The 14098-nt window shown below is 46.3% G+C and overlaps 2 protein-coding genes across 6 annotated transcripts; one reads left to right on the top strand and one right to left on the bottom strand.

The window, feature by feature from the left end:
• Positions 1-202: 202 nt before the first annotated feature.
• On the top strand, positions 203-5189 carry LOC137804204 (deformed epidermal autoregulatory factor 1 homolog). The gene is made up of 13 exons (XM_068603302.1): positions 203-467; positions 1201-1298; positions 1489-1615; positions 1767-1916; positions 2068-2207; positions 2312-2377; positions 2833-2877; positions 3036-3159; positions 3608-3742; positions 3839-4116; positions 4339-4413; positions 4534-4623; positions 4749-5189. The coding sequence occupies exons 1-13, from the start codon at positions 269-271 to the stop codon at positions 4842-4844; spliced, it is 1623 nt and encodes a 540-aa protein (XP_068459403.1). The 5' UTR covers positions 203-268; the 3' UTR covers positions 4845-5189.
• A 780-nt stretch (positions 5190-5969) lies between these two features.
• Positions 5970-7626, bottom strand: LOC137804202 (E3 ubiquitin-protein ligase TRIM21-like). 5 transcript variants are annotated; one of them, XM_068603299.1, is made up of 2 exons: positions 6932-7619; positions 5970-6808 (listed from the first exon to the last, which is right to left on the bottom strand). In XM_068603299.1, exons 1-2 carry the CDS (start codon positions 7617-7619, stop codon positions 5970-5972), a joined length of 1527 nt encoding a protein of 508 aa, XP_068459400.1. The 5 variants fall into 5 exon arrangements, with proteins under 5 accessions (XP_068459400.1, XP_068459399.1, XP_068459397.1 ...); XM_068603298.1 differs by having other exon boundaries at positions 5970-6872; positions 6942-7619; XM_068603296.1 differs by having other exon boundaries at positions 5970-7346; positions 7380-7619.
• Positions 7627-14098: the final 6472 nt, after the last annotated feature.

The raw sequence follows: 14098 nt of genomic DNA, 5'->3' as shown, positions 1-14098 counted from the left end.
GTTTCGGATCCACTCGTGTTCTTTCGGTAATCTCCGGCTCATCTCTTTCCCGAGACTTCATGCAAAGAAACAAACAGCCGAGCGGCGGTCCCTGTCGCCTCTCTGAACCAGCTCGCCAGACTCTTGGACGTTCCCGTTGATTTTTTACCGATTCGGTAAAAGGATTATCGCGTTTTTACGGTTCGTTCTGAGCTCGTGCGGGACTCGGCGGCGCTCGGACCACGCGAGTGCTCGGTCGCGTTCGGCTCTTGTCGTTCGGCGGCAGGAAATGGACGAAGCGGACTCGGCCACGAAGGCGCTCGGGCTGCACGAACCGCCCATCGACATGGCGCCGGGGCAGGAAGTGGGCTCGGATACCGAATCGGAGGCCGAAGTCACCACGATGGCCGGGATGGCGGATCCGGGAAACCTCGACATGGGAGCCGAGTCCCCGCCGAACTCTCACGAGGCCGAGGCGGCGTATGCAGGCGAGCTAGCGGGCCGCCGCCGAGCGGGGTGGCGCTGAAACGCACAGTGCGAAAAATAAAGCATGGCAGCTGGCAGCCGCGCTCTGCTTACAAACAAGGAGAACACACACGCGCCATTTATCGATCCCTTGAGTATCGATTAAAGTGCATCAGTAACGACCCTCACATTAAACCGCACAGCTCTCCTTTGAGTCAAATAACCACTCCAGCTGCTGTGGGTGACGATGTTTGACGAACTCCCATCGTCTATCGCACAATTTAAGGATTTGCAGCTTCGCGATTGCATATGCCTCACAAATATAATATTGTACATGTACTCAATTTACTGATTTGAATGCGTTGCTGGATTCGGCGATGACTGAATTAATAACGCAACTACACAACTTTAGTTAAATTCAAACTTTTGTATTAGTTTGTGTGTGAAATAGTGAGTGAAGGCGCCCTCAGCTGGCAGACTGATGAGCGGTTGCCAAATAATTAAATCCATCCTTTAAAAAAATGTACAAAAACAAAAATTCTACATTCAAGATGATGTTTGAAATATCGAGAAAGCAGCTGCAAATATATACAAAAAAATGCCAATAATATCAAATGTATAAAATGTCTTCACGTGAGCGTGTGGTATATAACTGCATTGTGACATTACAGGGGCATTGTAGTAGCTATGATAACAAAGAAGCGCTGCTGTGGAGACTTATGTCCTCATTACATATTTCTTATTGTTGTTGAACAGAGGTGACGGCTGTGACGGTGGCGGACGTCCACCCTGGAGAGGACAACGTCTTTACCACAACGGTTGCCACATCAGGAAGTCTCCCTGAACACGTGCTGGTACGCCAACGCTCACGCTACTGCACATGAGCAGTGTCGCTCTCACGCAGCCTATGCTTTCAGATGACAATCAGAAAATATTAGTACAACAATAAGCAATAACCAGTTGCCCGAAATGTTTACAGCGGTCGTCACTCCTACATATTCAGGATGGGTTAAATGTAATTTAATGTGTGTGTTTGTGTCACAGAGTGGGAGGACGACCCTGCAGCTGGGTGACGGTCTCGGCTCCCAGAAGGCCACCTTGATCGTGGTTCACAGTGACGGCAGCATCGTGGAGGCAACTGGCCTCAAGTCTGCTGCGTCAATGGCTTCAGGTGTGTGTGTGTGTGTGTGTGTGTGTGTGTGTGTGTGTGTGTGTGTGTGTGTGTGTGTGTGTGTGTGTGTGTGTGTGTGTGTGTGTGTGTCTCTTCAGGCCTAACAAGCTCTCTGTCTGACCCGTGTGTTTGTCTTGGCCCCGCCCCTCAGGCCCACAGACTCCGCCCACCCCGCTGACTCCGCAACTGGACAAGGACTCCTGCTCCAAGTACAACTGGGACCCGTCGGTCTACAACAGCGAGCTGCCGGTCCGCTGCAGGAACACCAGCGGGGTCCTCTACAAGACCCGGCTGGGATCAGGTGATCCGTCACTTCCTGTTTCACGGTGACGTCGTCACTGGTTCCCGTGGGAACGTCGCCCTCCAAACCAGCTGTTCGGCTCCAGTTCCTCCACCTCGAACAGGACTCACGTCGCTCTCTTGTGCTGCTTCTCTTCCTTTCTGGTGTCCAGGGGGCAAAGGTCGCTGCATCAGACACAACCAGCAGTGGTTCAGCCCCACCGAGTTCGAGGGTCTGGCGGGAAGAGCGAGCAGCAAAGACTGGAAGAGGAGCATCAGATACGCTGGCCGGCCTCTGCTGTGCCTCATCCAGGTACTGACGCCAGTACGACTACACGTACTAGTAGTACACACGTACCGCAGTAGTACACGAGTACTGCGTTCTGAGCGTTCTGCTAAGGTTCTTCTTGTGTGTAGGAGCGGATCCTGAACCCACACGCTGCCTCCTGCACCTGTGCAGCCTGCTGTGACGACCTGACAGGGGTGAGTCAGCAGGGCCGGGTTCTAGTCTTAGTCTTAGTCACGGTCCTGGTCTTAGTTCTAGTCTTAGTCCAGGTCCTAGTCTTAGTATTGGTGCTAGTCATAGTCTTATTCTTAGTCCTGGTCTTAGTCATAGTCTTAGTATTGGTCCTGGTCTTATTTCTAGTTTTAGTCCTAGTCCTAGTCCTAGTCCTAATCTTAGTCCTGGTCCTAGTCCTAATCTTAGTCCTGGTCTTAGTCCTGGTTCTAGTCCTTGTCCTGGTTTTACTCCTATTCTTAGTTCTAGTCCTAATCTTAGTCTTGGTCCTAGTCCTGGTCCTAATCATAGTTCTAGTCTGGCTCCAGTTTCTCTCTTTCCATTGTAAACTAAAGGCTTACTGAATACAAAATGGAGGGTCGTGTCCTCTGCTGCATCAGGACTCAGAGTGTTTGTGTTCTGCTTCTTTCTTTCTCTCCAGTGTCCAAAGGATGGAGAGAATGTGGAGGTAGAGAACATCAGTATGGTACGTTTAAAGTCACCTGGTTGTCTCCTCGTCTCATTCTATGTTTGTGTTTATTTCTCTCTCTCTATATTTGATGTTGTTCTTCGTGGTCGTGGTGTTCAGTGTAACATTGAAACAACTCAACATGAAGTCATGGTTTCCCCTCACGTCTCCACCAGACCGGTCCCGTCCGCCTCTTCGTCCCGTACAAGAGACGGAAGAAGGACAACGAGCCTCTGGCCGCCTCCCCGAAGAAGGAACTTCCTGCCACCAAAAGCATCACGCTGACGCCGGGCGCCACGTGTACGTCAGGTGACCTCCGTCCGGCTTAGCGGAGTAAAGCGCTTCGTAACTAAACACCGCTAACATTAGCGCCACGTCGGAGATCGCCATTTTCTTTTGAATTCCTCGCTGTTCACACCACAGGAACACAGGAAGGAATAAAGCCCGCCTCTCGCCTGATCTGATTGGCTCCCTTGAACGAGCGTGACAGTGATGAGCTGTGTGACTCCGCGCTAAAAAGTTGAGAATATTTTAACTTTTAAGCGCACCGAAAAAACAGCTTGCAAAACGCGATGCGTGGCGTTAAAAGACGTAGCGTGAAAGTCCATACCAGAGGAACACAACGGTTTTGCTAGCGATGCGTTTTGCTAGCGATGCGTTTTGCTAGCGATGCGTTTTGCTAGCGACGCGTTTTTGAGCATTGCGTCCGCTGTGATCGTCTCCTGACGCGTCTGTCCTCCGCCAACAGTCACCGTGTCGCCGTCGGGACAGTTCACCACCTCGGGCACCTTGACCTTCGAGCGCTCGCCAGCGGGGGACGCCACCGCCGCCGCCATCATCTCAGAGGGCTCGGCGCAGAGCGAGGTGTTCACCAGCACGGCAGGTACCGAGCAGCTCGTCCTGTGATGTCATCGCTGTGTCTGAACCGCAGCGCATGAAGAAAGATGAGCTCAGTGTTCCCCCCCACCCCCTCCTTCAGTGCTGACGGCGTTGCCGGCGCTGGCTGTGACCCCCATGACCCCTCAGCCGGTTCAGGCCAAGATGGCGGTGACGTTGCCGGCGGCGATGGCTCCGGTGGGCGTGCTGGAGGCGGGGCCCGTCGGGGGGGCGGAGCCTGTTGGCGAGCAGCAGAGGAGCACCTGGCTGTACCTGGAGGAGATGGCCAACACGCTGATGAGCAACGTCCAGCAGCTGAAGGCTCTGATCCAACAGGCCAAGAGCTCCACAGGGGTCAAAGGTCAGGGAGGCCGCAAGGAGGTGAGGACGCACACTGACGCACATCAGGCCTTCCTCTCCTCAAGGAGCCTCCTCGTCTCCTCGCTCTTGAGACCCAGAAATCCTCTCTCCTCGCCTTGCCTCCTCTCTTCTCATGTCGCCTCCTCTCTCTCCTCTCGTGTGTGTGTGTGTGTGTGTGTGTGTGTGTGTGTGTGTGTGTGTGTGTGTGTGTGTGTGTGTGTGTGTGTGTGTGGTTTCTCTCAGTCGTTTCAAAACCAGATCACGTTTCAGCAGCCGGACGACAAGAGGAGCTCTGACATCACCGAGATCATCATCAACGTATGACTCACACACACACACACACACACACACACACACACACACACACACTTCCGTACAGTAGCTCTCCACAGATGTGCAGCAGCGTTGTTCAGCGTGTCGTCATGTGTTCGTCTGCAGCAGATGTGCGTGAACTGCGGCCGTGTGGCCATGAGCGAGTGCACGGGCTGCCACAAGGTCAACTACTGCTCGGCCTTCTGCCAGAGGAAGGTGAGCCTCACCTGAGTCACAAGGTCACAAGGTCACCTGCTACTGAACCTCCAGGAAGTCCACGGCCGGAAGGCATCGAGTGATGACATAATGTGTGTGTGTGTGTGTGTGTGTGTTGTCATCAGGACTGGAAGGAGCATCAGCACACCTGCTGTCAATCAGCAGGGGGCGTGTCCGTCCAGGAGGAGGAGCCAATCTTGGACATGGACAAAGTGAAATGAACGCGGGCCGTCAGACAGGAAGTCCTTATACGGCGCAAAGAGGAGCGAGCCTGTTCTAAAGGCTTCACGCTTCCTCACTGGAACTTTTATTGTGAAGGTTTTCCTCCAGTTCAGACAGGAAGTGAAGGTGTGTGACTCCTGAAGGACGACCTCATCGTATGAACTGTGGGCTCGTTGGCTTCACTGCCTGCTGGTTCTTACAGCAACGTTGCTTTAGCTAAACATTAGTTTCATTATCCATTAATCTGTCAACGTTTTCTGAGTTCATTATTTTATTAATAACCTTAATTATGTTTTTTTTTTTTCCCTATTTATGTTTTTCATTGACATTAAAGTATCCGTCCAGAGACCGCCTTTATGCTTAATGAAGGTCAATAGAATTATCTGTGAATATATATATATATATATATATATATATATATATATATATATATATATATATATATATATATATATATATAAATAATAGTTTGGCTGTTCACATACTTTGGATCTTGAGTATCTGGTTTATCAAACACCATTTTGTTTATTTATTATGACACTTTTCCCCTTAACAAATAAATACATTTAATTTAATGAATAATGTGTTTTTTACATCTTCTTTTAGCTCTTCAGTGAGCTTCTTTATTGATTTATTATATACACTCCAGCTGGATTTAGGTCTTTTCTGCCTTCATTCATCTCCTCAGTTTCATTCAAATGTTTCAAATGTTCAAATGTTTTAAGATCAGATTTCATTGATTAATTTTCTTCCTTTATTTCCTCTTAAAAACACACCAGATGAAGATCCCTCTATTCGTCTGTTAACTGGAAATCATAAAAACTTAAACCTTGCAACAATAAAACCTCAATGATCAGACAATAAAACCTTTGTTTAAGGAGTACATTTTAACAATTCAACATCTTTAAGGCAGAAAATGCAGTTATCATAATTAATTAAACCAGAATATCAATGAGTGGCATAACATCTGTGTGTTGTAAGAACTAGTAAAATTACAAATCATATAAAAAATATTCATAGAAAAAAATCCCATTGACCAGAATATGAACAACAATACATCAACAATAATAGATTTGTAATATTCATTATTAGTAAATCTCTCTGTAGAGAATCAAGTGGTTGTTCTACTCGGTGTGATTGACAGGAGAGATGATCAGAGGAGCAGAGTTTTTACCACCAACATTAAGACATGGACTAAAGAATGGGTAGAGTTTCTCAGTGAAGCAGCAGCCAGTAAAGGAGTAGATAAGAGCTGCAGCATCAACGTCATGAAAGGAGACCAGACCCTCCTCATAGTCCACAAACACCCCCACCTTCTGAGGCCCAGACCTCAGAGAGAGACGGACTGGAGGGTCATCAAGGGCATAGTACTGATTCTCATTCCTCAACCATATCGTCCAGAAACCTTTCTGAGGAGTTGGTGTGATGCTTCCCTTCCTGTTGATCGACTCTCTCACCACTCCTAAATCCCACTTAGTCTTTCCTTTAACCTGAACCTCGAAGTAAAATCTTCCTGAAGAGAAACTCTGCTTTGCTAAGACATTAACACAAGTATCAAATCTCTCTTGGTAGTTTGGAAGATTCTTCTTTGCATCACCGTGTTTAACTTGTTTTCCATCATCAGACAGGATGAGTTTGGGATGAGCTGTATCAGGATCAAGAGTCACATCCACTGCAGACTGCTGGACCCTCTTCAGCGCGATCTCAAGCAGCTTCTTCATCTGGTTACTGAGCGTCTCCTCCAGCTGATTCAAAGCTCTCCTCAGAGTCCCCTCATATGAAGGTGGACTGACTCTGACTCCTGTCCAGTTCTTGGTGGGTGGAGCAGCCTTCAGGGTCCTGGAGCTCTGGAGGAGGTGGAGGTGGTCTTCAGAGAGTGAGAGCTGCTCCACCTCAGTGCTTCTCTTCTTCAGCTCACAGATTTCCTGTTCCAGCTCTTTGATGAAGCCTTCAGCCTGTTTCTCTGTCTTTCTCTGCTTCTCTTTGATGGTGTGGATGAGCTCGGCCTGGCTTCTCTCAACAGACTCCTTCAGAGCGGTGAAGACCTGAACACCACCTGCTATCTCTTTATTTCCATCTTCCTCACTGAGCTCCACCGAGTGTTTGATCTCTTGAATCTTCAGTCGTCTCTTCTGGATCATCTGTTGGATTTCATCATCAGTCTTCTTCAGCTCGGCCTTCTTTCCTTCATACTCTTCTTTCAGAGTAACAACATCATGGTTCTTGTGGTCGAGAACAGTGCAGAGCATGCAGACACACATCTGGTCGGTCTTACAGAACAGCTCCAGCAGCAGCAGTTTATCGTGCTTTGTACACATCCTGTCTTCCAGGTTCTCCACAGGGTCAATCAGCTGATGTCTCTTCAGACCTGGTCTTGTCAGATGAGGCTCCAGGTGAGTCTCACAGTAGGAGACCAGACACACCAGGCAGGACTTCAGGGCCTTCAGTCTGGTTCCAGTGCAGACGTCACAGGGAACTTCTCCTGGTTTGGACTCTTGTTGCTCTGAGCTGCTGCTGCTGGCTTCCTGTTGAGCTGACTGTCTGAACTGAGCAGCCATCTCAGAGATGAAGGTGTTGACCTGCAGCTCAGGTCTGGTGTAGAAAAGCTTCTTACAGTTGGGACACTGATACGGGACATTGATGTTCCAGTGTTGAGTGATGCAGGCTTTACAGAAGTTGTGTCCACATGGTATGGTGACTGGATCAGTGAACACATGCAGACAGATGGAGCACAGAAACTGATCTTCAGTCATCTGCATGCTGGCAGCAGACATATCGACACTCTGAGGACAACAAGAGTGGAAAAACAAAACTGTTCTTAGATACATTTCGATTATTTGTTTCATGAAATCATTACATACATATGTTTGTTTCCCATTTTATGTGTATTTGTTCTTCTTCAGTAACAAAGATATTGTGGATGATTGTCCTGCAATGTATTGAGTATCAGATAATCGCTGTATCGCGATATCATCAATATCGTGATACCATCGTTATCGTTGGTAATGTATCATGATAGTATCGTATCGTGAGATTCCCGTTATTTTACTTCAGACTGTCACAGTTTGAGAATATTTTTCAAAGATCAGACTGAGTTTGTGATTTTTAAGACTAAACTTAGTGAAGGTGGAACATCTGCCTTTTATTCTCTATGGTTTAACATCATTAGTTAATTTCACTATTTTAAAAGCCTACATTAAAATCATATAAAATAATATAAACAACATTGTACTCTTATCATGTAATTTAATGTTTGATAGAGCAATTGAAAGATGAGATTGCCCTTTTAATGGTTGAAAATGTAATTCTATTGTTTTACCAAATTCTAATTCTTATACAAACAATAACCAGAGGGTTCAGGATGTTATAACTGCAATGCTCGAGACATCCGATTAGTTTGTCATTGTTTTAATTTTGTAACTAACAAGCAGCTAGTTCCCAAATGCAACAGTCATTTAAGTGACTGTCAGCAGACCGGATCAGTCAGTCAGCCTTAACACATTTAATACAATTTACTGTGATGTTTTTAGGCAGTATTTTACTTTATTAATAGTTCCATTGAAGCTTTGGAGGGAGTAGAGATGAATAAAATTATTTCATTGTACAAAGTCCTCTAGTCAGTGAGTCAGCTCAACATTCACTGAGAGGAACATCCTGTCTGAGTAGAGCTGAGGTTTTGAGCTCAAACAGGAAACAGGTCTGTGAGTTAGCTGAAGCTAATGCTAGCTGTTACTGTATCCTGTGTAACCTTTAACTAGCCAGAGTTCAGTCCTTGTGGTTTGGTTTCTACCTGTTGGTTTGATCTACAATGACACATTTATGTGGCTTCATATTCTTTATCTGATAAACCTTGATGTAAAACAATCAGATTCTAGTTTGAACTCAACGTGGATCAAATATGTAGAGAGTGTATTTAGTCTTTGTAGATCAGAGGACTCACCAGTGTTTGTCAGAGATTCTGTTGTGTTGTTGAGGAAAAGCTGCTGGATTCAGTTGAATGTTTCTTTAGAGAGAAACAGAGAGACTTGTCTCGACTGCAGCTCTGCTGTCGCTCACAACAACTTTAATTACGTTTCAGGAAAAGTGACTTTTAAGCTCCTTTTTTCACTGTTGCTCCTCCTTTCAGTGGCCTTCGCCAGGAGGGAGTGGAGGAGGAAGTATTCAGATAGTTACCTGAAAGAGAAGTACTAGTATCACACCGCGAAAATATTCCACTAATTCGTAAAAGTTTTCCATTAAAAATTTTTTTTTTTATCTGATGTTTCTGGATTAATTTTCCTGGATATATTTAGCTCCTTTACATCCTGTTGTGTAGTTTAATCTACGTCATATAAAATCATCATATGAGAAGCTCGTATGTCGAAAAAGAACAAACAGTTTGACGAACTGATCAAAGAGGCTTTAAAGAGTCTCTTGCTGAATAAGTAGGAGTTCTCAACACATAAAGGAACACTTCACCCTTCAGTTTATCACTAACACGTCTCGTGTCTGACTCGTGAAGAAGTGAATAATATTTTTTTGCTCTTTAAGATGACAATATGGAGGATATTGCTCAGAGGAGTGCGTCAAATTACACTAACTGGACACTATACAATAATACAACACGTTTCAGTGTCATCCGGTAGAGGGAGTTCTGCTTGAAACCACTAGATGGCGGCAAAGGATCAGAAGCCTTTTCACACTAACGCTTCACTTAATTCTGACAGACATGGAAACTATGAAGATAAAGCTGCGTTTTATAGTTCTGATGAACATTTTACGCCATCTGGTGGTCAAAGTGGGACGAATCTAAATTCATCTCATCTTTTCTCACATTCACACGACAACTGTGGATCAAAAAGTGTAGATCTCAACTCACATGTTGCCTTTTTAACGTTGATAAACAAAGGTGATAATTTACAATTAACGCAGGCATTTTATGTATGTGTATGTATGTACGTGTGTGTGTGTGTGTGTGTGTGTGTGTGTGTGTGTGTGTACAAAACAACGCTATTGTTAGTCTTTACTGGTTGAACATTCAGTGCAATGTTAAGCATCAACCATATTAGACTCTCCCTTTATTGCACAAAATCCATGACCGTCTCCTTCTATAAGGCTTCCACATCCTTCACACCTGTTTCTCCACACATACATGTACACACACACACACACACACACACACACACACACAAATGTTTGGGCACAACCGTTATTTTCAAGTGACACACGTCAGCTGGACTTCAGCGATGGATGCTACGCGGCCGCTGTCCTCCATGCTGTCGGAGTGGCGTTTCTTTTAAAGTCGGGCGGGCACGAGTGGCCCTGAAAACCACTTAAAGGCATCGGAGCAGATGGAAGGACGGCAGAGTGCCAGAGGGTCACGACGGTGCACTTAACTCTAGCAGAGCCGAGGCATGGAGGAGGGAGATGGACGCACTTCATGCTCCACGCCTGGAGACATTAGAAAGTGTCACGTGACGTGTACACAAGGGAGGTGGTGATTGCCTCAATTCGCTGGTCCCGCTACATTCGGTGGTTGTCGGGGAGCTAGCAGCAGCGGTAGCGGGCCACAGCGGGGACCGAGTGGTGAGCTAGAAGTAAGCTAGCAGCAGCGCTAGTGCGCCACAGCGGGGACCTAGCGGTGAGATAGCAGCAGCGCTAGCGGGCCACAGCGGGGGACAACCACCGAAGGTAGCGATAAGGTAGCTGGTCCTGCTATCTTCGGTGTGGTCGGTACGCTAGCAGCAACACTAGCAGCAGCGCTAGCAGCAGCGCCAGCAGCAGCGTTAGCGGGCCACATTTGGTACCACCAGGTAGCTGGTCCCACTACATTCAGTGGTGCTCGGGGAGCTAGCAGCAGCGCTAACAGGGACAACCACCGAAGGCAGGCGCGGCTTGTAAGAACAAATTTTGCCCTTAGACAGTTTGCGTCCTTTTGAAACTTTGAGACTTCCTGAGATGAGGATTCGGTCTCCTCGTTAGACGTGTGAAAGTCTCGCCTGGCGTGAAGCCGCCTCTTCACATCCTGACATTCAACACCCGGCTGGAGCCGTGCAGGTTGCAGCGGACGCGGCTCACGAGTGCTTTTCTAGTCTTGACTTTGTCCCAATTTGAGATCCGGTTGGTGAAACACAGCAATCTGAACATTAATGTCGGTCCATGCACTGGTCCCAACCTGGGCCCTGAAGTTAGTTCTGTCTTCGATTCTCTGGAGATCATTCGGTTGATCTCATTTGTAGCTCAATAGACTCATAGCATCACCAAAAAAAAGGTACATTTCCTAGATTCCCATTATTCAAGCGGCAAACTGTAACGACTACTAAGGGTCTCGAACTCTGAGGGGTTGTTTACGACATATTTGATTGAATCACTTCTTCCGTCACCTCCGCTCTGTCTGTACGCGCTCAGTGTTCAGCCCGACAACGTGGTTTCAGATGAATCACCGACGTACAGTTCTCGGCTGAGCGGATCCGCCATCGTGCATCTTCAGGCCCGAGGAACAAAAAAGGTGGGAGGACGAATGAACTGAGATGACGGATACGAATAACTTGAGGTGCAGAACGCTCAGTGAATACGCACATGAAGAAGTTAAGATGGGGAGACGTATCGGGGGTGGGATGTTGCATTCGTAAAGGTTTTCTTTGCAAGCTGCTGCATTGTGGAAAGAAATGACAAAAGTCATAATGACAACGGTCATAACCAGACAAGGCCGATTGACTGACGGTCCACAACATCTTGACAAAGTAGACGGTGATAATGTAAATCGTTACATACTGTGGATATTCTTCATTATGTCTATGAGAGTTCAGGTTACGCGAGGTCAGGAAAACAAAGTTAACGTCCGGGTGTCTGTTCCTCAAGGTTGCACTTCAATACCTGTTTATCAGTACGTTAACATTCAAGAAGCCTCAGTCTGTGAGAAACGACGAGGACGCGATTCTCCTTCCACTTTTACAACAATCTTTAGAGATTTAATTTGTTTTCAAGGACCTTTTCAGGCCTGGAAATAACCATCTCATTCAATGGCCGTAAGAAACCCTGCGAAAAGCAGCCACTGGAAGCTTTCCAGCAAATTGCAATGTTGATACAATTATTATTATATATTATCCTATTTCTGTGCAATACTGTTATGTCTTTATATTTTGTGCCTTTTTTTTACCTCAAGTTATTGTTAGTTCTGTGTGAGGAGGACCGAGCAAAATAAGCTTTTCATTGTACAGAATAACTGTCTGTCATCTGTGCTCATGACAGTAAAAACATCTTGAATCTTGAATCTTTCAGCGCACCACGTGTCACTCATCTCGAGGCTGCGGTCCGTCCGGTGACGACGACGTTTCGAGCTCTCGCCGGATCGTTCTGGGTTTTGTGCCACATGACATCGCAGCCTGACATGTTTCCATTGTGTATTCTACACGGATGTTCTTGAGCGCGTTGGGTCCGTATCCAATGAGCGGAGCCTTTCTTCGACTCTAAAGAACTTTACATTTATATAGGCGCTCGTTTCTCGTGGAGTATTTGGCCCTGATGAGATTCCCTCTCTGGGAAGCCTTTCAGAAATTGCCTTTTTTTTTTTTGCAATGTAATTGAGTGCCAGCTCTTCAGCCGGTCCTCAACACGTTTGTGTGTGTGTTTTTTTTACGAGCCTCCACCTTCTACTCCTATAAAGTCGAGGCCAACATTTACAATTAAGGAAGCTAATGAAGCAAACAAATGACCTGTTTTGATTATATTTTTGAATATGATCTTCACCTGCTGCTGAGATTCCCAAAAACAAAATGCACACTTTCAATCATCCAAATTCGCTAAAGTTACTTTAAATAATAAAAATAAGCTTAAACTCTGCAGCCGCCTTTAGGCCCCGCCCCCTCCCTTTCCTTTCCAGCGGCCCGTCCTGCAGAATATTTGGTCTGCCGTCGTGAGTTCGTCTGGCTGCTGTTGCTTTATGCATAATGTTGTGTGTCAGAATCCATCATTTTCATGATGGCTTTTAAAAGGTCGCCATGAACCTGCACAACTCAGACTCGGGAGTCAATTCGATCTCCTGCAGCTGAACCATCGATCCTGCTCGCTCGCTGAAGTCAGAATTTGAGTTCACGTCTTCTTCGGTCCTTCTCTCGCCCCGGACCTTGATAATCCATAACCAGTGAAACTCCTTGGTATGTGCAAGCTGCAGCTCACATTTCTTTCCCCAGCAATTTCACACTGGCTTTTATTCTTTATTGATAGTTTGCCTTGTTGTAATGAATATTCTTTATTCGTAACTCGTTTAATTACAGAGAAGAAACTGTGAGAGTTATGTTGGTGACTCATGTGCTGCTAAAATGAGAGATTGAGACATAAACTCATGTTTACAATGTTTACTGATGGAATACATCAAGAGAGAAGTAGAATCATTCATATAGACTTCTATACAGCCAAAGGAGTCGACCCCTGGTGGTCAGGAGAGAGAATGCAGCTTTAACACATGAAGCGTAGACTTCTATACAACCAGAGGAGTTGCCCCCTGGTGGTCAGGGGAGAGAATGCAGCTTTAACACATGAAGCGTAGACTTCTATACAACCAGAGGAGTTGCCCCCTGGTGGTCAGGGGAGAGAATGCAGCTTTAACACATGAAGCGTAGACTTCTATACAACCAGAGGAGTTGCCCCCTGGTGGTCAGGGGAGAGAATGCAGCTTTAACACATGAAGCGTAGACTTCTATACAACCAGAGGAGTTGCCCCCTGGTGGTCAGGGGAGAGAATGCAGCTTTAACACATGAAGCGTAGACTTCTATACAACCAGAGGAGTCGCCCCCTGGTGGTCAGGGGAGAGAATGCTAGTTTCTTCCAACACATAATTATCCCAAACACATCAGTTCATAGGAGACACTTGTTAAGATTTCTGTCAATTATGTTTTTTCCCTGAGCTTCACTTCCAACTGGCAATTCATTTAAAATGGTGATTATCATTTTTAAAAGGCTGCGGCGACCCGTGCCAGGCCTGCTGGGCCTCAGCTGGAGCGCCGCTCTCCAGAGGACTGTCGGCAGAAAGCAGCTCATTACTATTCAACGTGGGATTCACGGGCGACCAGTCAGCTCTTCCAATAATGTCAACACATTATTGATCATTAGCAGTATGCAGTAGTAAAAAGTGTGTCACGTCCATGATTATGGCAAAAGGCCGCCATCATCCCCTCTGGGTTACTTTTCCTGGACTATACTCCTTTCCACTAAAAGATAATCAGCATTTTCCAAATACAATTTAATATATTCAGCGTATCTTGAACAAAATGG

The sequence above is a fragment of the Clinocottus analis genome, unplaced genomic scaffold, assembly GCF_023055335.1.
Source record: "Clinocottus analis isolate CAN_PGR_092001 unplaced genomic scaffold, fCliAna1.0.p SCAF_6, whole genome shotgun sequence".
In the NCBI taxonomy this organism is placed as follows: Eukaryota; Metazoa; Chordata; class Actinopteri; order Perciformes; family Cottidae; genus Clinocottus; species Clinocottus analis.
This window is presented reverse-complemented; position numbering and strand designations above follow the sequence as displayed.